General features: G+C 41.7%; 1 protein-coding gene across 2 annotated transcripts in view; it reads right to left on the bottom strand.

The window, feature by feature from the left end:
• tnr (tenascin R (restrictin, janusin)) overlaps window positions 1-23,929 on the bottom strand; it is a 177,691-nt gene that overhangs the window by 39,485 nt on the left and 114,277 nt on the right. The window contains exons 3-11 of one of the 2 annotated variants that reach the window (XM_071376932.1): window positions 21,837-22,440; window positions 21,053-21,529; window positions 16,660-16,923; window positions 15,448-15,563; window positions 7,876-8,026; window positions 5,358-5,627; window positions 3,543-3,746; window positions 2,620-2,709; window positions 174-437 (exon numbers count right to left, since the gene is read on the bottom strand). In XM_071376932.1, the coding sequence (XP_071233033.1) occupies window positions 174-437; window positions 2,620-2,709; window positions 3,543-3,746; window positions 5,358-5,627; window positions 7,876-8,026; window positions 15,448-15,563; window positions 16,660-16,923; window positions 21,053-21,529; window positions 21,837-22,353 (2,353 nt within the window). In that variant the 5' untranslated portion in view covers window positions 22,354-22,440. The remainder of the gene's footprint in view (window positions 1-173; window positions 438-2,619; window positions 2,710-3,542; window positions 3,747-5,357; window positions 5,628-7,875; window positions 8,027-15,447; window positions 15,564-16,659; window positions 16,924-21,052; window positions 21,530-21,836; window positions 22,441-23,929) is intronic. The other variant, XM_071376933.1, reaches the window with a different exon arrangement.

The following is a 23,929-nucleotide window of genomic DNA, read 5'->3' as shown; positions in this document are numbered from 1 at the left end:
TTTCTATTAAGGTATCTATACTTTTACTCAAGCATTACAACTGGGTACTTTTTCCACCACTGGGTAAATGCTATTGCTCTGTTTAGACTACTTCCACCTCTGCTATTCATAATAGTACAATGTAATGTCAGTTGTGTCAGTTACTTGGTCCTGGTCAAGTACAGTTCCAGTACCTGTGAAGCCATCAATGGTGGCTGCAGTGCTTTGCTGCCTTCCCCTCTGGGCAGCTACAGTGATGGTGTAGTCTGTGCCTGGCTCCAGGTCATTGAGCGTGGTGGTGGTCACGTCCTTGGGGACGGTCACCTCCGTGGTCAGGCCAGATGAAGAGGTGTAGGTAACCATGTAGTGGTCGATAGGCCCCTGGACCACCCCCCACAGCAGGGTGATGGTGTTGTCTGTGGACGCCGTCACAGTCAGGTCCATGGGGACATCCAGACCTGAAACGCACAGTAAAGAGTAGTTCAAGTATAATCAACATATAGTAAACATACCAATAAAACGATTTATATTTAAGATTCAATTCTTGATTGCCATACCAACCAAAGTTGTAAAGAATTTGATTTAGTGCAGCTAATTAAAACAGAGACAAAAATATACATACAGTATACAGGTGCCTTCAGAAAGTATTCACACCTCTTGACTTATTCCACATTGTGTTGTGTTACAGCCTGAATCTAAATTGGATTAAATTGAGATTTATTGTCACTGGCCTACACATAACATCAAAGCGGAACTATCTTTTTATATAGATAGTTATATAAAAATATAAGGTGAAATGTCTTGAGTCAATAAGTATTCAACCCCTTTGTTATGGCAAGCATGTAACGCTCGTCGGAAAGATGAGACCAAGGTGCAGCGTGGTACGTGACAAAGCATAAATAAGTTCAGGAGTAAAAATAAAGTTAACAAGTCACATAATAAGTTGCATGGACTAAGAGCATTGGGTGAGTAACTTAAAGGTCGCTGGTTCGAATCCCTGAGCCAGCAAATTGGAAAAATCTGCCGTTCTGCCATTGAGCAAGTCAGTTAACCCCCAACAACAACTGTTTGGCAATGATGTGGACATTGATTAAGTCAGCCCCCTGCACCTCTCTGATTCAGAAGGGTTGGGTTAAATGCGGAAGACACATTTCAATTGAATGTATTCATTTGTGAAACTGACTAGGTATTCCCATTCCCTCTGTGTGCAATAATAGATTTTAACATGATTTTTGAATGACTACCTCATTGCTGAACCCCATAAAAACAATTATCTGTAAGGTCCCTCAGTTGAGCAGTGAATTTCAAACACAGATTCAACCACAAAGACCAGGGAGGTTTTCCAATGCCTCGCAAAGGGCATCTATTGGTAGATGGGTAAAAAAAAAGCAGATGTTGAATATCCCTTTGAGCATGGTGAAGTTATTAATTACACTTTGGATGGTGTATCACCACACCCAGTCACTACAAAGATACGGGCATCCTTCCTAACTCAGTTGCCGGTGAAGAAGAACAACACTCAGGGATTTCACCATGAGGCCAATGGTGAATTTGAAACAGTTACAGAGTTAAATTGCTGTGATAGGAGAGAACTGAGGATGGATCAATAACATTATAGTTACTCCACCAATACTAACCTAAATGAAACAGTAAAAAGAAGGAAGCCTGCAAAGAAGAAAACATTCCAAAACATGCATCCTGTTTGAAATAAGGCACTACATTAAAACTGCAAAAAATGTGGTAAAGAAATGTATTTTATGTCCTGGTTACAAAGCATTATGTTTGGGGCAAATCCAACACAACACATCACTGAGTACTACTCTTCATATTTTCAAGTATGGTGGTGGCTGCATCATGTCATGGGTATGTTTGTCATCGGCAAGGACTAGGGACTTTCTTAGGGTAAAAATAGACTAAATAGAGCTAAGCAACATCATAGTGGAAAGCCTGGTTAAGTCTGCTTTCCAACAGACACTGGGAGACAAATTGACCTTTCAGCAGGACAATAACCTAAAAAACAAGGCACAAATATACACTGGAGTTGCATACCAAGACAACATTGAATGTTCCTGAGTGGCCTAGTTACAGTTTTGACTTAAGTCGGCTTAAAAATCTATGGAAAGACTTGAAAATGGCTGTATAGCAATGCTCATCAACCAACTTGACAGAGATTGAAGAATTTTTAAAGCATAATGTGCAAATATTGTACCATCCAGGTGTGCAAAGCTCTTAGAGACTTACCCAGATTCTAACATTCTAACATGTATTGACTCAGGGGTGTGAAAACATATGTAAATTAGATATTGCTGTATTTCATTTTCAATATATTTGCTAACATTTCTAAAAACATGTTTTCATTTTGCCATTATGAGGAAATGTGTGTAGATGGGTGAGACAATTCAGGTTGTATCACAACAAAATGTGGAATTAGTAAAGGGGTATGAATGCTTTCTGAAGGCACTGCAAATCGGTATTTTGACATGCTTTTCTTTCATGCTTCAATAAAATTTAAACAAACAAAACATGTAAGAAACAAAGGAGAACAGGGTGGTGAATTTCTGTTTACTGATACTGGTAGTTGTGATTTTCTGTGTCAGATCACTGATTTGCACAGATGAGCCAGGCGATTAACTCACTTACCAGTTCTGGCGTTCATTGTGGCAGGAGAACTCTGGTTGGTGCCAAGCATAGCCGATATGCCAATGCCATACTCTGTACCTGGCAACAAGTCTGTGAGAGGGAGGAGAGGAGAGGAGAGGAGAGGAGAGGAGAGGAGAGGAGAGGAGAGGAGAGGAGAGGAGAGGAGAGGAGAGGAGAGGAGAGGAGAGGAGAGGAGAGGAGAGGAGAGGAGAGGAGAGGAGAGGAGAATGAGAATGAGAATGAGAATGAGAATGAGAATGAGAATGAGAATATGACAGATGGAAAGAGACAAAACATAGACAATACCTCAACAACTATTGATTTTAATTTGTATGTGAATAGAAAACCATAAACATAAGCTGGTTATGTGAATTAATCTCTCCATACAATACCCCGGCGGACAATACAGTATGATGATATTAAAGAGGAAAAATGAGCAGGCAGATGGAGCCTTTCAGAACTGCCTATTAAAAACTGCATTAATAATGAAGGGCTTGACACATACCATGTTCATCAATATGTTTTCTTAAAATTTCTGCTAACCTTTTTCCAAAAGCATAATTAATCAGAGTCAAAATCGATATTACAACAGTAAGCTTATCAGGTTACAGAAATGGAGAGAGGAGAGCATTGATTGCTGTCATGCCGCGCAGACAAGGCCTTCCCTTATTCTGATATGCTCTTTACGTAAGACAGACACCATACCGTTTCTCAAATATCTGAAAACTGTTAATGTTGGCAACTTATCAATACTCTTTAGTTAAAACGTCTTAATAAAGTGTACAACATTTGAATCTCACTCGGTCATTCAACAGACATCCTTATCATACTACACAATGCCACTATAGTGAATCATGAGTAAGCAACATTACATTCATTTGTCCTAAAAACAGAGGTGTAACAAAAACTCAAATTATCCCCACTTGTGAGTGTGGTCTTGCTGGTGGGTCCATCGTTGAGTGGGACAATGACCTTCTCGTATTGGTCCCCTGCTAGGGTGCTGTAGACCACCTGGTACCCCTCTACCTCCGCCTCGCTGTTGTCCCACTCCAGCTCCAGGGTGGTGGAGAACTTGGACAGCACTCGCAAGTTCTTGGGGGCGTCGATCTCTGAGAGGAACACCAGAACTGACAATGTTGGGGCCACTGAGACCAATCATCAGAAGTGGGACATAGTTTCCACGTGCAGTTCCATCAGCAAGTCAGATCGTAAAAAAGGATGATATGACCATAGAAATAAAATTACTAATGACTATTTCTATGCCATTCTTTATTGTATTTGTTAGAGAAGACATTGTGAAAATGTCAAGAGCCAAGAGTACAGTAGGTGCTACACTACTGTTCAAAAGTTTGGGGTCACTTAGAAATGTCCTTGTTTTGAAAGAAAAGCAAATGTTTTGTCCATTAAAATAACATCAAATTGATCATAAATACAGTGTAGACATTGTTAATGTTGTAAATGACTACTGTAGCTGGAAACGCCTGATTTTTACATAGGTGAACAGAGGCTCATTATCAGCAACCATCACTCCTGTGTTCCAATGGCACGTTGTGTTAGCTAATCCAAGTTTATCCTTTTAAAAGGCTAATGGCCAGAAACAAAGGACTTTCTTCTGAAACTCGTCAGTCTATTCTTGTTCTGAGAGATTAAGGTTTTTCCATGCGAGAAATTGCCAAGAAACTGAAGATCTCGTACAACACTGCGTACTACTCCATTCACAGAATGATTAGAGCCAGTTTGCGCTGTTCTGTGAAGGGAGTAGTACACAGCGTTGTACGAGATCTTCAGTTTCTTGGCAATTTCTCACATGGAATAGCCTTCATTTCTCAGAACAAGAATAGACTGACAAGTTTCAGAAGAAAGTCCTTTGTTTCGGGTAATTTTGAGCCTTTAATCGAACCCACAAATGCTGATGCTCCAGATACTCAACTAGTCTAAAGAAGGCCAGTTGTATTGCTTCTTTAATCAGAACAACAGTTTTCAGCAGTGCTAACATAATTGCAAAAGGTTTTCTAATGATCAATTAGCCTTTTAAAATGATAAACTTGGATTAGCTAACACAACGTGCCATTGGAACACAGGAGTGATGGTTGCTGATAATGGGCCTCTGTAAGCCTATGTAGATATTACATTTAAAATGGAATGTCTACACTGTATTCCTGATCAATTCAATGTTATTTTAATGGACCAAAAATGTGTTTTTCTTTCAAAAACAAGGACATTTCTAAATGACCCCAAACGTTTGAACGGTAGTGTATATTCGATGGATGTGTCTATAGTGATTGCTGTGTCTATAGTGATTGCTGTGTCTATAGTGATGGCTGTGTCTATAGTGATGGCTGTGTCTATAGTGATGGCTGTGTCTATAGTGATGGCTGTGTCTATAGTGATGGCTGTGTCTATAGTGATGGCTGTGTCTATAGTGATTGCTGTGTCTATAGTGATGGCTGTGTCTATAGTGATGGCTGTGTCTATAGTGATGGCTGTGTCTATAGTTATGGCTGTGTCTATAGTGATTGCTGTGTCTATAGTGATGGCTGTGTCTATAGTGATGGCTGTGTCTATAGTGATGGCTGTGTCTATAGTGATGGCTGTGTCTACAGTGATGGCTGTGTCTATAGTGATGGCTGTGTCTACAGTGCTGTATGTATTCACAAGAAAACATCTTATTCCATCAAACACAATAATGTGGAAGCAGCTGCTTGTACAGTACGGTCCTATTGTTGTATGGTCCTCACCGGTGCTGAATTCTGTGGAGATTGTTCCACTCTCATTGCCCTTGCGAACACCACTGATGGACACCTCATAGCGCGAGCCTGGCCTCAGCATCTGCAGGGAGTACTGGCTGAGGGTGGGCTGCAGACGGAAAGTAGTCTTGGGCCTGTCCCCTCCTACCAGGCCATAACGCAGCACTATCTGGTCCATCTTGGCCTTGGGATTGGTCCACTCCACGAAGGCCACAGAGTCCGAGACATCACGCACTATCAGCTGTGTCGGCCCATCAATCACTGTAGGGGACAGGAGAGGTAAATCTACATGACAGGGTTCATGATCTAATGTGATTCCAAAATCACACCCTATTCCCTATGTAGTGTGCTACTTTTGACCAAGGCACATAAGGTTCTGGTTAAAAGTACAGCACTATATAAGGGATAGGGTGCCATTTAAGCATCTATACAGTTCACACTAATACTGCAAGATGCATGGCCACCATGACTATTGTTGTACCAAGTAGCACCAGAATGAATTAAAAACCATTGCTTTGCACTTTTAGAAACATAAGCTTTGATAAAAAATAAGTGATACAAGCAAGAGCAGTGTGTGGGTTTCTCTTTCTTTGAAATTATCGCTGTTTCCATGATGCACCTGCAGCAAGATACATGTACAGTATATCAGATGTTCGCTCAAGTGCCTTTTGAAATTTGTTGGCAGTGTTGGTAGTGTCACGCCCTGATCTGTTTCACCTGTTCCTGTGATTGTATCCAACACCTACAGGAGTTGCTTATTTTCCCCAGTGTACTTATCCCTGTGTTTCCTGTCTTTCTGTGCCAGTTCGTCTTGTATGTTAGTCAACCAGCGTGTTTTTTTCGTGTGTCTTTCCCGCGTGTTTTTCCTTTTGCCATTCTCTTTTTGATAGTCTTCCCGGTTTTGACCCCTTCCTGACTATGGACTACTTTCCGCCTGCCTGATCATCCTGCCTGCCCTGACCTTGATTCTGCTTGCCCTTAGGTACCTTTTGGACTCTGAACTGTTTTTGACCCTTTTGCCTGTCCAAGACCATTCTCTTGCCTTACCCTATTGGATTAATAAATAATGTAAGACTCCAACCATCTGCCTCCTGTGTCTGCATCTGGGTCTCAGCCTGTGTCATGATAGGCAGGGAATGCAGTTTAGTAGTTGCTGACCATGTAAAACAAAACAAGAGACTTGGGGCATTACTGAAATAACTACAAAAATACACCCAATAATCAAATAGTTTCCATGGCAATTGTGTGGATTCTTAAATAATTTGATTACATCTGAGAAAACAAATGATGCTGTTGTTTATACAAGCATAAACAACTAAATGTTATTGGAGGTGGAGGAACATTTGCTGCAGTGTAGTTAGCGCGACTGAACAGTACACTACATTTATAGCGTTGTCATTCTGTGAGGAACCAATGTCAAAGTGGTGCCCTCTGATTGGTCACGTTTCTCTCAGAGAGTGCTAATTGGCTGTCCTTGTAATTTACTAGTTTTTCACTGAGTCTGCAGGGAACATCTGCTGCTTCAAAAGGCCTTGTAACTAAGCTAAACCTCATCCATTTCTTCTGACCTGAAGATTAACACCTGAAACACCTACTGTAATTGACTGCTAAACTATTAATGTGATAAACCAGACAGAAAACAGTTTGCTGTGTTTTCTCGAAGATCACACTAGGGGTTTCAAGATTCTTGGCCAAGAATGAATTCCCTCATTCCCTCACCAGAAGTTTGGTATCTTTCTCTCTTTTTTTCTTTCCTCAAAGAAGGATGGCTAAATCTTTACGCCTATAAATAATTGAGTGACTTAAAATGTGTCTTTCTTTATCCAATAAGGTATCTGTGGGTGGACATGGTGAAAAATGTATGAACGCTCATGAATTATGAATGCCTTAATTACAACCGACAGTGGGCCTGGGTTGGAAAATTAATGGTGTTTTCACTGCGGACACGTAATTTCAATTGTTATGGAAAAGTTCAATTGAATCTAATCCCACTGTCTGGAACTGTCAGTCTGAGGAATTCCTGGGTGAAGTTTACATTAAGTGCATAATTGCTGGCAGACCAAGTCATTCGTCAAGGTGACATTTCCCATTAGTCTCAGCCGTGTGATGCATGTAGTGTATGTGAGATGTGTATGTGTGAGTCCCCCACATCTTGAGTGGTCTTTTTCTGAGCTCCACTGATTAGCCTGAAGACTATCAAATGGAAAGAACAGGATAGGGGTGGGCATACGGGAACACATCCTGTGGAGACAACAGCGGCAAAGAGACTCATTTTTAGCGACATGGGGATAATACAGAAACAAAAGCTGCAGTAAGTATATGGAAACTGTGAGCCAACTGAGGGAGTTCCTAATATGGATGCCATACACAAGATACCCACAGGTCTATGCCCTCAAAAACTTACCAGCAGGGATATTTCAACAACCAAATGTTTATGGACATATTAGATAGATAGAAGTTTGTGAATTATGGTTTGGTGAGATTTGAGCAATCACAGAACCATACATACATGTGGTGACGGTGGCGGATACAGGCTGACTGCGGCCTTGGTCCCTCAGAGCTACCAGGTTGACGGTATACTCCTCCCCTGGCCTCAGGCCTGTCTGGTGGAACGAAGTGATGGTGCTGGGTAGCTGGGCTGTCATCCCTCCATCATTGTCCTGTCAGAGAACACAAACGAGCATAACGCTTTGGCTTCACTTGGGCTCCTCTTGTCATACAGTACATAGTATGGTTTCCAAATGGAATCCTATTCCCTATATAGTGCACTACTTATCATAGGCTCTGGTCAAAAGTAGTGCGCTATAAAAGGAACAGGGTGCAATTTGGGATACACATTCTGTCTTCACTATAATATACATACACAGGTAAACAACCCCACCTGCTGCCCGTGCAGGAGTGATTTATGGTTCCACCTGGGCTACTCCTGGACAGACGGTAGTGCAGGGGAAGGATCTGAACAAACCTCAAACCTCACTGCTCTGACGAGCACCAAGCTATGGCATCCATAAGTATAATATTGTGACTGGCTTTATGATAAATTCAGCTCGAGTTAGTTGTTCTTTTGGCGGTTAAGCTCCAGGTCTTGTTAAGAGTTCTGTGATAAATGACATTGTAAAAAGGGTGATCCACATAATATTTGATTGACAGGTTGATGATTGATTGATTGACTAACTGACTGACTGACTCTCTGACTGGATGATTGAAAAGTGAACAATCCTGATAAGTACATTGGTATGGTATATTGTGTAAACAACTGTGAATATGTAATATTGCCAGGCCACCATGTCTCAGATAACTGCTGTTGGTGTAGGGTGGGTGAGCCCTCATCTCTCATTTCTTTTGGCACTGTGAACTCTTGTTTGTCACTAGTCACTGCTTTTCTGCTCACATCCATTACGATATTGTCAAGTTTCAGGTCACTTTTGGATTAAACCCACAGAGGTTGAGACTCTGACTTCTAATATGATTTCCCAAGTGTTGACGTTGAGCTTGAACCCCTCAAACCCTTCTGGGGAAGGGGATAGATAGCAGACAGTCTCTTAGACAGAATCATACCAAATGATGTAGATTGAAGTGCACTGTGACCCAACTGCTCCCATGCCATTTGGTATTCATAGCCTGTCACCTCCAAAAAAGCTTTCCAAGTTAATGTCCATGGCATTTATGCTTTTCATCTAAAAGCCCCAGGCTTAAAGTCTTTGAGCCCAGCCAAACTTCTATCCTTCCTAGCCGGGAACACCTAAATGAGAAAGCCAATTATGGAGAGAGGTACTGAGGATTAGAGTACCTTGTGTTTATAGAGGGAATTAAAGGGAAAGCTCTCCTAACTTTGAACCTGTAGCTATTATGGTTATGAGTTTGAAGACGGCTCCTGCTTGCTGATCCACCTAATCGTCATTAAGCCTTGGGCAATCCATCATCTAATTTGACAGAGACTTTAAGTTGAACGGTGAGAAATCAATCCCCCTCCCAAAATGTTCCACTTTTTCAACAATCCGAGAGTCAAAATCTAGCCAAGGATGGGCATATCAAAAATGCATGTTAAATTTGGTTTGGCAATATAATGTTGGTATTTTTTTTTTAAAGCCTCCTGAGATAGAACTCACCTGAGCTGACAAAGACAGGTTTTATTGTACAGTTTGTTGTTGTTTTTGTATTTGTTGCTCTTCAGCGTACTGCCGTGTACAGAATTACGTTGCTCTTCCCAGAACATCGCCAACCATGTTCTGAATGTTTTGAAGCCAGAGGGACTGAATGTTTTCAACTCCATGGGGAAGCTGCATATGTACACTACCGTTCAAAAGTTTGGGGTCAATTAGAAATGTCCTTGTTTTTGAAAGAAAAGCAAATTTTTTGTCCATTAAAATACCATCAAATTGATCAGAAATACAGTGTAGACGTTGTTAAAACCTGTTTGGGATAGAGGGCGCTGTTTTCACTTTGGGAAAAAATCGTGCCCAATTTAAACGGCCTCGTACTCTATTCTTGCTCGTACAATATGCATATTATTATTACTATTGGATAGAAAACACTCTCAAGTTTCTAAAACCGTTTGAATTATATCTGTGAGTAAAACAGAACTCATTTTGCAGCAAACTTCCTGTCAGAAAGTGAAAAATCTGAAATCGAGGCTCTGTTCCAGGGCCTCCCTATTCATTTGCTTGAAATCTATGGATATACATGCACTTCATACGCCTTCCACTAGATGTCAATAGGCAGTGAGAGGTGGAATGGGGTGTCTAGCTTTATCTGAGGTCAAAAGAGAGCTCTTGGAATGACATGACCCCAATTTCCTTTGTTCAGCAAGGCGCGGGAAGGAACTCTGGATTGCCTTCTGAAAAGCTTTTGTTATAGACGGCTAATATCTCCGGCTTTGATTTTATTTGATAAATGTGATAATATCATCGTAAAGTATGTTTTTTCAATATAGTTTTATCAGATTATTGAAAGTTTATCGGGAGTTTTGGCGTGTTCCGTTCTCTGCGTTTGGTGACGATGGACAGCTTCGCGCCACTTGGCTAGCTTTGGTTGCTAATTCGACAGACGAAGAGGACATTCTAAATCCAAACAACGATTATTCTGGACAAAGGACCCCTTGTACAAGAATCTGATGGAAGCTCAGCAAAAGTAGGACCCATTTTTGATGTTATTTCGTATATTTCTGTCGAAAATTTTTAGTATTATTTTCCGCCCTGATTTTGGGCGCTGTCTCGCTATAACGTAAGCTGTATGTCGTACTAAAGTTATTTTTAGAATTCTAACACGGCGATTGCATTAAGAACTAGTGTATCTATCATTTGCTGTACAACATGTATTTTTTAGTAAAGTTTATGATGAGTTATTTGGTCAGAATAGGTGAGTGTCAGAAATATATCCGGAGATTCTGGAAAAAAGTTGCTACGTTTTCACAATGTATAACCACGGATTTCAGCTCTAAATATGCAAATTTTCGAACAAAACATAAGTGTATTGTATAACCTGATGTTATAGGACTGTCATCTGATGAAGCTTGTCAAGGTTAGTGAAAAATTATATATCTTTTGCTGTTTTTTTGCGATCGCTAACTTTTGCTGCTGATAAATGGGTTGTGTTTTTGGCTATTGTGGTAAGCTAATATAATGCTATATTGTGTTTTCGCTGTAAAACACTTAAAAAATCTGAAATATTGGCTGGATTCACAAGATGTTTGTCTTTCATTTGCTGTACACCATGTATTTTTCATAAATGTTTTATGATGAGTATTTAGGTATTTCACGTTGCTCTCTGTAATTATTCTGGCTGCTTCGGTGCTATTTGTGATGGTAGCTGCAATGTAAAACTATGATTTATACCTGAAATATGCACATTTTTCGAACAAAACATAGATTTATTGTATAACATGTTATAAGACTGTCATCTGATGAAGTTGTTTCTTGGTTAGTTTGGTTGGTTCTTGGTTAGTTTGGTTGGTTTTGTGCAAGCTACCTGTGCTGTGAAAGAAATGTCTGTGCTTTTTTGTATTTGGTGGTGAGCTAACATAAATATACGTGGTGTTTTCGCTGTAAAACATTTTAAAAATCGGACATGTTGGCTGGATTCACAAGATGTTTATCTTTCATTTGCTGTATTGGACTTGTTAATGTGTGAAAGTTAAAAATTTCTAAAAAATATATTTTGAATTTCGCGAGCTGCCTTTTCAGTGGAATGTGGGCGGGAACCCCTGTCCTAGACAGGTTTAATGTTGTAAATGACTATTGTAGCTGGAAGCGGCAGTTTTTTTATGGAATATCTACTGTACATAGGCGTACAGAGGCTCATTATCAGCAACCATTGCTCCTGTGTTCCAATGGCACGTTGTGTTAGCTAATCCAAGTTTATAATTTTAAAAGGCTAATTGATCATTAGAAACCCTTTCTCAATTAGGTTAGTACAGCTGAAAACTGTTGTCCTGATTAAAGAAGCAATAAAACGGGCCTTCTTTAGACCAGTTGAGTATCTGGAGCATCAGTATTTGTGGGTTTGAGCCTGTAGAGCCTCTAGATACTCAACTAGTCTAAAGAAGGACAGTTTTATTGCTTCTCTAATCAGCACAACAGTTTTCAGCTGTGCTAACATAATTGCAAAAGGTTTTTCTAATGATCTTTTGAGTTTTAAATTGATAAAATTGGATTAGCTAACAGTACGTGCCATTGGAACACAGGAGTGATGGTTGCTGATAACGGGCCTCTGTACGCCTATGTAGATATTCCATAAAAAATCTACCGTTTCCAGCTACAATAGTCATTTACAACATTAACAATGTCTACACTGTATTTCTGATCAATTTTATGTTGTTTTAATGGATAAAGTGGATCTGGAACGATTCTGGCTGAGAGTCAGACTCGGCCAACGCCCTGTGGCCCAAGTCTGAGCCGCCTTTGGCAGTATTACTTATGGCTAGGATGCGGGGACTGAGCTCGGGCCGATTCCCCTGTGAGTTATCTGTCCCAAATGTATTACCTGGGGCCCGGGCCGATTGGGGCTACTCTCTGGCAGATGATTACACGGGCTGCTTTATATAATTAACATTTCATTATTTATTTTTCCATATTTTCTTATTGTTTCTGTGATCAAAAAATACAATTAACAATAAAATGAAATTCTTTAAAACTTCTTAAGGATCCGCCCCTCTTTTTTTAAATTTTCACCTAAAATGACATACCAAAATATAACTGCCTGTAGCTCAGGCCATGAAGCAAGGATAAGCATATTCTTGGAACCATTTGAAAGGAAACACTTTGAAGTTTGTGGAAATGTGAAAGGAATGTAGTAGAATATAACACAATAGATCTGGTAAAAGGTAATACAAAGAAAAAAAGAACCGTTCTTTTGTATTTCTTTTGTACCATCATCTTTGAAATGCAAGAGAAAGACCATAATGTATTATTCCAGCCTAGGTGCAATTTAGATTTTGGCCACTAGATGGCAGCAGTGTATGTGCAACGTTTTAGGCTGATCCAATGAACCATTGCATTTTTGTTAACATTTTTGTATCAAGACTGCCCAAATATGCCTAATTTGTTGATTAATAACTTTTCATGTTCAAAATTGTGCACACTCCTCAAACAATAGCATGGTGTTCTTTCAGTGTAATAGCTACTGTAAATTGGACACCAGGTGCACTCGAAAACAGACATGTATCTTATTTCAGTCTGGTAGCTAGCTAACTATATTTTTTCTTCTTCATCAGAAAGCAGCTCGCATTTTCACAAGAGGCTGTTTATATCATAGGTAGAAGCAAAAATCCGCTCCTCCGTCTACAGCATGGGTGTCAAACTCTGTAATTATATTTGGCCCGCGAGACAATACCAAATTACTACTAGAGCTGGCCCGCCGGTATTATACAGCGCATTCACCGCTAATACTACGAATCCCATAATGCTCTGCTGTTGTTTTCGCGCGCCAATCAGGACAGGACCCAGAAACGCCCTCTCCTCTGTGACAGTAGTCATAGCAACATAGACGCTACAACTGTCAGCGCGCTATCCCTTCCCAAAAATGGCGAAAAGAAAGGCAGAAAACAGGAGCTTTCTGGACAAGTGGGAGGCAGAATATCTGTTTACATATGTAAAAGACAAACCTGTTTGTCTTGTTTGTGGAGTCAACGTGGCTGTAAGTAAGGAGTACAACATTAGACGACACTATGAAACGAAACACCATGACAAATACAAGGACCTGGACATGACTCAAAGGAGCCAGAAAGTAGAGGAGATGAAAAGAAGTTTGGTTTCACAACAGAATATGTTCAAAAAAGCCACATCACAAAGTGAGGCTGCTGTAAAGGCTAGTTATATAGTGGCAGCAGAGATCGCAAAATCAGCCCGGCCCTTTAATGAGGGAGAGTTCGTGAAAAAGTGCATGATGAAAGTTTGTGACCTCGTATGCCCAGAGAAAAAGCAAGCATTTTCAAACGTGAGCCTGAGCAGGAACACAGTAGCTGATCGCACAGACATTGATGAACTAGCATCCAAGAAGAGATGCCAGGTATCTGGCTTGGGCACATCAGATTAGATCAGTGTGCAATAATTAACGTTTTCTTTGTGCACTTTTTCTTGCTACAGGCATGGGCTTGAATGGTTGATTGATTTATTATCATTTTATTTGTAAAATTATTAGCCAGTGAAAAAAGTTTATTTTGGTATTTAAATCAGAAGGCTGCAAATAGAAAAGAGGCATACGATTTTTATTTAAATTTTATTTATTTAATAAATGAATGCCATTGATGTGTTTTTTCATTTGAAATTCGATTTTGCATGTCTCCACTATCAAATTATATATTGTATGGTAATAAGCGATGCTTGTTCCATATTCAATGTTAAAGCAAAACTTGTTTGGGTCCATATTAAAAGGTTCATTTGTTCAATGTTGGCCCGCGACTTTGTTCAGGTTTTACATTTTGGCCCACTGGGTATTTGAGTTTGACACCCCTGGACTACAGGAATCGATCAACTTCACATTTTAAGGCTTCGGTCCACCAACTATTCGACATTGGGAATGTTCTCAAAATAATCCAAGAACATTAAGAGTCATGTGTAGTATTTTAGTATTGTGATACTTTGTGCAAGGCATTGATAAGCATTAAAAACGTTTTGGTTGGAGCCTCCTGAGTGGCTCAGCGGTCTAGGACACTGCATCGCAATGCAAACTGCATTGCTACAGAGGCTGGTTCGAGACCCGTGCCCGGGAGACCCATGAGGCGACGCACAATTGGTCCAGCGTCGTCCGAGTTACGGGAGGGTTTGTACGGCAGGGATATCCTTGTCCCATAGTACAGTAGCAAGTCCTTTAGGGGGACAGGCGCATGCACACTGACATGGTATGGTGTTTCCTCCGACACAAAATGTTTTTTTGTGGATGGGTATAAAATGTATAATAGTGAAGTAAAAAATTACTAACTTGGGTCATTTTTTATACATTTATTAAAATTTTCATCTGGCCGCTTCTGAGGGGATTCTGGTAAGATGCCGGCAAAGTCGGCTGAATTCCGGTAGACAGAAACGGCCCGATGTACTTGGGCCTATTCTGGGCAGTCATTCATTTTGATTGCGGGCCGAGTCCGACACCCGAATCCGGGCCGATTCAATCAGTTCCGGCCACCCGGAAGAAGGCCGCTTCTGGGCCGATTCCTCATTGCTATCTGGGTCCACGCACACACACTGGAATACATTTCTGAGTGACAGAGTGAGGACTTTGCGTTGTAGCGTTTTTTGTGGGGAGAAAATGCTTGGAACGTAAAATAACGTTATTAACCAGTTCCCATGATTTGAAAATAACGGTTCTGTTCCGGAACAGTATAGATCACTTTGGTTCCTGGTTTTGATTCGTCTTTTCAGGTTTTGTTACCTGAACTGGTTCCAAACCCTGAAATATGTTTACCCAAATCCCTAGACAGAGACAGATTATTTACATGAGAGGGGATTCCAGAGATTGTAGGTACAATGTAACAAATCATATCTACCCTGTACTATTTACTCTGCATTCATTCAAATGCTTTATTTACAGTATGTGGCTAAAGTTGAATATCCATCCACATCTGTCCTCTCTGCCTGTGAAACCTTACCTTGGGAATGAAGCTTATTTCCCAGCCATCAAATGAGTAGTAGAAAGGTTGCCACTGCACCTCCACGGATGTCTCCGTGATGGATTTGAAGAGTAAACCGTCTGGATTTGAGAGATCTAGGAGGCAAGAAGAGATGTATTATAGGCGTCCATCTTCTGTATGCTCAATAAATCACCCTCTTTACAGAGGCAGAGACAATTCCTCTCCGGGAATAGGGGCAGGGGGAAGAATACCTCACCCTGTGGTTAAACCATGTTTCTTTCATAGTGGAGGGCAGGCCAGGCAGCAGGTGCACATCCATTGCTTTTAAACAAACTGTTGAATACTGTGGTAGTTAGCATAGCCCCTATGTAAACATTTTCCTCATTGGGTAAGCTTTGATCTATAAACACATCATCATGAAAACAACATTTCCAAATACACTAGATCAGTCTTAATCAGAAGGACTCAAATAGATATGCAAAGAACTAATTATGTAAAGCTTCACAAATATATTGTATTATCGGGAGAAAAAAGCTTGAGTAGAATTGCATGAACATACTTAAAATGTGTGATCATATCAGAACTAGGAGTGTTGCCTGCCGACGGGAATTGTAATTTTTAGCGAAGGCCCAATCATTCCATGACAGATAATTGAATGTTTACTGTTTAAAAAAAACGATTTATATTCTGGGATGGAGTGAGAGTTTTGCATATGTCTGAGAAGCATTGAATGGAAACTAAGAGCCTGCAGCAATTTGCCAATCTGACATTTATACCCAGCAGGTGGCAGGAGTCTAGTCACATCCTGTAGGCAAAAATGTCTGTCCTCCTTCCAACAGCATTTCACTCAAGATGTGGCTGTGAACGTATATGGGAGTTTTTGTATTGTTGTTGTCAAAAACTTTCAACATTTTTAAGTGAGGACAAGATGTATACCTAGAAGAATGTATGATATGGTTACTTTGTTTGAAGGTGAAATTTAAGTGCATGGATTTTTCACAGTATCCAGGAAAACTAAGCAGAAAATGAATACATTGTGTAGGACTTAAAGGACTAATCTGCGTTTGGTACATACATTTAGATAATGTTTTATTATTTATATACAGGCCTACCCATTGATTCTTGAAGAATGCCAATTATAAATCACCAGATTGCCCCTTTAAGCAGAGGTCCACTTGGCATGATGAGGCCTGAATATAATTATAGAAAATGGCTGCCTCTTGTACTCACAGGTTGACACCTGAGTGTTGGTAGGGGCACTGATGACGTTGTTGAGCACAGCGTAGACGTTGATGTTGTACTCGATGCCAGGCTCCAGGTCTGGGATACTGCAGGAGGTGGTGTTCCCAGGGATCCTGATCTCCAGCTGGACCCCACCTGGGCTGGTGGCCACGTAGGTGACCAGGTAGTCCGTCATCAACACTGACCCCTCCCACTCCAGGTCAATGGTATGCTCCGTCACTCCCCGCATGCGCAAGTTCAGAGCCGGAGCCACTGTGGTGAGATGTCATTTGCATAGTGTGAAATCAAAACCTTGCAACCTTGTAGGAACATGCATTACATTACATCCAGCAGGTGATCTTATTCATTCTTGTTCAGTCCCACTTGACCCACCTACAAAAACAACAGATTCTGATTTGCACTTGACTTCCAATTTCGTGTTGGAATAGCATCACTCAACATGCAGAGAAAACAAACAGTGCAAGACCTGTTCATTTGAACTTACAATACACCAGTGGCGTCACCACCACAACTAAGCTTGCATATGAGTGTGTATTCGTGAAAGGCTTTGATGTTCTTGTGGGCAACGGAGACAGAGCTAGGCCATAAACCTGAGAAGGTTTGAGTGTAGAATGCAAATGAAGCCCTGCATCAACAACAGTGGATAAGTTTATAGCTCAATCAGAGAGAGTGAGTAACAGATCTTGTCCTGAAGGCAGCTAGTGGTGTGGGCCTTCCTCTGTAGATTGGGCTCAGTGGTGGTGGTGGTGGTTGAGCATTAAGCCCTCCTAGGGGAGCCGTTGAGGGACTCGAGGAAGCGTTTGAGTTACTTCCACACGAACACGACAGATGGAACCGAGCCTGCCTCCTCCTCAAGACTGACCCTGGAGTGAGGAAAACTCCTGCGGCATTCACTTAGGAAGATTAATCGCATGGACCAGATTCAGTCTTAAGTAAGACACAAAAAAGTGAACCAGTGGTAAAGTGATTGATATGGGTTATAGGGAGTGAGCACTGTAACTAAGCCTTCCAACAGAATGAAGGACACCCACGAGAGAGTGCCCATGTGAAGCAGTGTATAGATGCTTAGAGCAGCGGTCCTGCTGAAGGGCTTTGGGTACATCCCAATAGGCACCCTATTCTCTTAATAGTGCACTACTATGGACCATGGTCAAAATAAGTGCACTATAAAGGGAATAGGGTGCCATTTAGGATGCATTATTTGAGCCAGGACAGACCCTCCCTCCAGTGCTATGTCTGCCTCTCATTAATCACACTTTCATTGGGATGGATGATCCATCCTGGATCAACAGAGAGAGGAGGGGAGTGAACCACTGCACCGCTGCACTGCTGCACTGCGTTACACTGGGGTCATGAGGGTCAGAATTCTGGCATGATGAGACCAAGGCCCCACAGCACAGCTGAGGACCACATCAAATCACTGTTTTTTGTTTCCATCCACTTAATTTGTTATTGCTCACAGGATACAGCCTTCGCTGCTTGACTGATCTTCTGTTTACGGGGCAGCGGTTGGCCCTCCAATATTGTACATTAGGACAAAACACAATTAGTAGAAGTGGTGAACTCCCTCAACTCATCTCATATTGTTGCATTGGGTTTAGACTGATAATGTGAGTACTTATAGAAGCGTGATTGGAGTTTAATCTTTAGGGACTGTTTATCAGAGATGGGATTATAAATAGGTCATAGGTCATTGTATTACGCTAACATTATGGAAGATAATAAACAGCACTAATAAACAGCGTTGTTTAAACAACAAAAATGTGGTTATCCTAAAAATGACCCATAACATTGAAGCTAATGTTGAGTTAGCTATACTTTTTGGAGTGAAAGCATTAATGAGGACACAGTGAAGTCATATGGCTCTGGAGGAGGGTAAGCAAAGCTACTTCTATCTCTGCTGGATTGAGCTATTGATAACACATTCATACTCTCCACCATCACTCAGTTAAGTTGAGCAATAATTGAAAAGTGTGATACAAAATGCAGATGTCATGAAGTCTGAATAGAAAAAAGAAAAATCTATTGTCATTTAATGCAGCTGAGCTACTGTATGAAGTCAAGGCTTTGTCAAAAAATATGTTTAATTCAATATTGTTGGTATTCTGGATGTCAATGATCATTGATATGTTCTCTCTGGCTGAAAGTGGCTGTCAGTCAGTGAACAACTCTGTTAACAACAGGTGACAGGATGGACAGGCTCACATGCAACCTGACTACTAGTGAGAGCTCCTGTATTTCTCTGGCACAAACTTCAAACCATTTGCATTAGGTGCATATATATTATTTTTGGGGGTGGGGATAAAAACTATTTTGGGGGGGGGATAAAAACTATTTAGTCACGCATAATTATTTTCCAATGGGATAATTTGCAAAAGTGGTGGAGTAATGATGAATAGCACTTTGAACGGTAAACTCATCATGTGAATGCTGCTGATTTGTTTCAATTCCATAGTCTCATTATTCTCATAGCAGGAGAAAACGGGGCCACAAAAGCATATCCTGATTTTTCTACTTTGATAATATGAAACACTTACAATGCCTGCCACCCTATGAGCCCTGAATAGGCCCTGGTAATTGAATGGCCTATTTTTGTATTCTGCAACCTCCCCCAAACGTGCCTCTGCTACTTTAACTCTAATTGCAAAGAAATAAGCAATTTTGTCTTCGGTAGGTCCTGCTGAAATTGAGAGGGAGCGAGGTAGAGGATAGGTAATATGATTTGTTCTTTTTTTCCTTTCCCTTGTGAGATGACAGCTGTCTACAGCAATGGGGGGGATCAGAAGCCTTACTGAGAACGAGCTGTGAACCCAAGCTAGCTTGATTCAGATATTGTCTCAGCTTAGGTTAATGTGACACATCTTCCCCAGCGAATGTGACTTTTGACAAATGAATGCTGTTACACCGGCGAGCTGCCACCAATTGTATAGCTACTGTTTGAAGCACAGGGTATTTGCAAGAGGTGTTTGACTCCAGGAGTCCTGTTTTTGGTCAAGCGCTGTGGAATCAGCTGCTATTGCATGGAGAGCATTTCTATTATCTGGACATATTCTGTTCTTGGAAGTATTTTCCAGATAATAAAAGATTACATATCCCCAAAGAACCAATGGGACCTGAGTGGCGCAGCGGTCTAAGGTACTGCATCTCAGTGCAAAAGGCGTCACTAGAGGCCCTGGTTCAAATCCAAACTGTATCACATCTGGCTGTGATTGGGTGGTGCATAATTGGCCCAGCATTGGCTGGGTTAGGCCGTCATTGTAAATAATAATTTGTTTGTAACTGACTTGCCAAGTTAAATAAAGGTTTCTTAAAAAAAATACTGCTTACCATAACCTCTGTGAAAATTCACTTTCTCTAGATATGATGGGATGCTGAGCCTTATGCCCCATTTACATTGTGACATAATTCCTTATCTTCCTGCAATCTCCGCTACTGGATGGAGAGCATAGGGTTCCACAACGCAAGACAATGTGGAGGAGAGTCTCTCGTCAGAGATTTTGGGAGATGGCAAAATATGACCTTTTTATTCAAGACAGGAGAAACATATTGTTTTGTTTAGTTACTTTCTCCTCAACTTGTTCCTATAACCTTCTAGCAAGTCAAGCTATCTTACAGAGCAGCTAAAAGCTAGGACAGGGCTCTCCCATCTAATTCCTAGAGAGCTACCGTCCTGTAGATTTTCACTGCAACCCCAGTTGATACTAACCCGATTCCGCTTATCAACCAGCTAATTATTAGAATCAGGTTCGCTAGATTAGGGTTGGAGTGACAACCAGGACGGTAGCTCTGCAGGAACGGGGTTGGAGCTAGGCTAGGCTATACTGTAGCTAGTGACCTCCACCTAATAATTATACTCAAAACAAACGTCATTACCATTAAAATGAACTAAAACGGGAGGCAACAATCATAAAGTATAATTGGCTCATCAGCCATTATTCAAATAGTACTTTATTATTTACAAGTTGCTAACTATCCTATCCCATAATATAAACCATTGATATATAATATAAACCGGGATATTTTAATCTTCTTCTGTGGTGTGTTAACTTCCTATTCTTCGACGGACTCTGGCCGGACTGAAGAAGAGGCAGAGTTAGAAAAAATTTGAAGTATGTGGCATCCGTCTCACAACGGAGCCTTCAACCGCAAGGGGCCGTTGCGATTCCACTCCGTTGAGGACCGTCACCATTCAAGTGAATGACATCCGGTGCAACGTAACCGAGTGCTTATGGTTAATGCGAACGAGGCTTGTCTCAAATAACCAAATATCCACCCATATACAGTATATCCACTCTTGGAAACTACAATAGCAAAAATTATGTAAGTCTCCTCTCTCAGAGGAGCTACTGTATGTTTTCCTACGGTTTCCTTTTTCTCTCACCTGCAGAGCAGTCTTCTCCAGCGAAGCCATCTTGGCAGACACAGAAGCCTTCTTTACAAATGCCCTTCTGACTGCAGTTGTTGGCGCAGTAGGCCAAGGAGCAGTCTTCTCCTACGTATCCCGGGCGACACTGGCAGGTTCCGTTGGTGCACAGCCCCTGGTCAGAGCAGTCATTGAGGCAGCGACCCAGTGTACAGTCCTCTCCAGTGAAGTTCTCCTCACAGATACACTCCCCATCCATGCACAGCCCTCGACCGGAGCAGTCCGCCGGGCAGCGCGGCTCCGAGCAGTTGTCCCCTCCGAAGTCACTGTCACACACACACTCACCCTCCATACACACTCCCTGTCCGGAGCAGTCGTCTGGGCAGCGCGGCTCAGAGCAGTTCTTGCCCGTCCAGCTGTCCTCACACACACAGCCACACAGGTCCATTTTGAAGCTGCCATGGCCACTGCACTGGGGAATGAAGTCCAGGTGACCTAGAGGAAGAAAGGAGGACACAAAACAACATCACTAAAGATACTGTATGGCTTACTAATGTCAACATCATCTGTTGTAACAGTGTAATTTTTTTATTTATTTTTAACAAAGTAACAGTCTAAAATAAACCTATGAACACTAGAAATCGCCAGGCTTTCATATCCTGGTGCTATCTACTCAAACCAAGACGCTCAGTAACTGAATGAAATTAAAGCCTGACATTCCACATTGGCCTCAAATTAGCCTATGACCAGGGTACAGTAGCTCTAATAATACTGTCAAACTGTACTATTATTCCGCACTTACCCATGGATGAACTCTCCCCACAGCCACAGTTGCCAGAGCTGCACTGGGCTCTCAGCAGCAACACCTCTCTCTCCAACATCTCGATGCGGATGGCCAGCTGCTGCACGATGTTGGCTGTAGGACAGGCGCAGGCCTGTTTGGGGATGTTGATGCGGTGGGTGAAGGTGACCTGGCTGTCTGCGTCCACTGTCTGCTCTGTGAACTCCGTGGCGCCCTCCCCACCCCCACTGGACACAGCCCCTCTAGTGGCCTGGCTAGGTGGAGGCACTGCTGAATCCAGATCCACCGAGCACAGAGACTCTAGGGGCACGTTGATGTTGTACACATGGTTGAAGACCATTGGCTGCTCCTTGATGGTCTGGTTGTTAGATTGGCTGGTGGGGCCATCTGAAGGTGCCTGTCGTCTGACCCTGATGGTCCGGACCAGCTTCCCCTCCTCACCGGATGGGGATAGAGCAGCCTGGGTCCCCAGAAGGAGTAGAACCAGGCCCAGCAGCCAGCCTCGTGCAGGGCCCATGGTGAACCACCACGGCGTTAGAGCCTCGTACCTAGAGATAGGGCTCTCCTGACACCCCCGTGCTTACCGGCAGACTTCTGATAGGATCTACAGAGAAGAGATAATAGTGAAAAACTGTGGTGGGTGGTTGAGTAGGGTGTTGGGGTTTGCCTCTGTTCCAAAAATTGAAAATAGTCTTTGATCTATTGTGAAAGAATAATTGGCTGTGGAAAAGAACTGGATGCTTATGGGATGTTTAGAACCCCTAAATATATTTCTGCACACAATACCAAATATTTGATCTTTCCCACAGGATAGGGATGTTGAAATATTGAGCACATAGAACATGTTGATACAGGGATTCAATAGAGCCATGGCTTTAGTGATTTTTCCTTCTACTGTAATCCTCTCTCCAGTGACTGGGCTGAGGACAGGAACAAACCACAGAATGAATCACATTGAAGGACTGCTTCCCAACTAGAAAAGCCCCTGGTCAGAAAGTGATTATCTGCGATGACATTTTACCATCTCTGTTAGACAGACTAGACAGAGGGCTGTTCTAAAACGATGAAGTATTTTGTCAAAGCTCAATCAGCAGAATAAAAGGGAGACTTACACTAAATGACACATGCTCTCTGTTCATGGAGGAACAATTCGTTTTTTAGAGGACACAAATTGAACTGTGTATAAGGTTGTGTCTCTCAGATGTATCTTTAGGAAGTCAAACATAGCATGCCAAGAAGCCTGCGGAGTCTGAATACTTAAAGCCTTTTTCAAAAGAATATATCTGATATTGAAATCTGCTTTTTTTTTTTTACTGAAAAGGGAAGTCAACCTTTCATATTATTCTCTTGTTTTGTTATCACAAAGCAGGGCAATTCCCCTAGACTGCATATTTGAAACCAACCACAGGCATGAGGTTTGCAGTTCATGTCATTACTGCTAATCTTTAAAGGTTACTTATGAGCACTGCACCCTCAGGGTGAGAACATACAACTGACTTGGTGCATGTGTGCTGAACTGAAACAGTCATTATAAAATTGAAGACGAGACGGTGTGTAAGTCACTCCAGGGATTTGAGAGTTGGGAGATATGTTCAATTATAAACTGGGTGGTTCGAGCCCTGAATGCTGATTGGCTGACAGCCATGGTATATCTGACCGTATACCACGGGTATCACAAAACATTTATTTTTACTGCTCTAATTACATTGGTAACCAGTTTATAATAACAATAAGGCACCTCGGGGGTTTGTGGTATATGGCCAATATACCACGGCTAAGGGCTGTATCCAGGCACTCCGCGTTGCGTCGCGCTTATGAACAGCCCTTAGCCGTGGTATATTGGTCATATACCACACCCCCTTGTGCCTTATTGCTTAAATATACTTTGTGATATACGGTAACATATTAGGTTTGGCTGCTATATCATCCTACACAACTTTGGCCTTGGGACAGGGACATTTTTAACCCCCCCCCCCCCCCGCCCGTAGATAATAGGAAATGTCCTCATGTGAAAAACCCAAGCCATTTAACCAGCGAATCCACCAAATTAATGAGAACCAGAAAGATGAGAAATAAATCAAATGGACAAAATT

This window comes from Salvelinus alpinus, chromosome 30 (genome assembly GCF_045679555.1).
Source record: "Salvelinus alpinus chromosome 30, SLU_Salpinus.1, whole genome shotgun sequence".
Taxonomy (NCBI): Eukaryota; Metazoa; Chordata; class Actinopteri; order Salmoniformes; family Salmonidae; genus Salvelinus; species Salvelinus alpinus.
The sequence above is the reverse complement of the archived record's forward strand: the minus strand, read 5'-3'. Positions and strand labels throughout refer to the sequence as shown.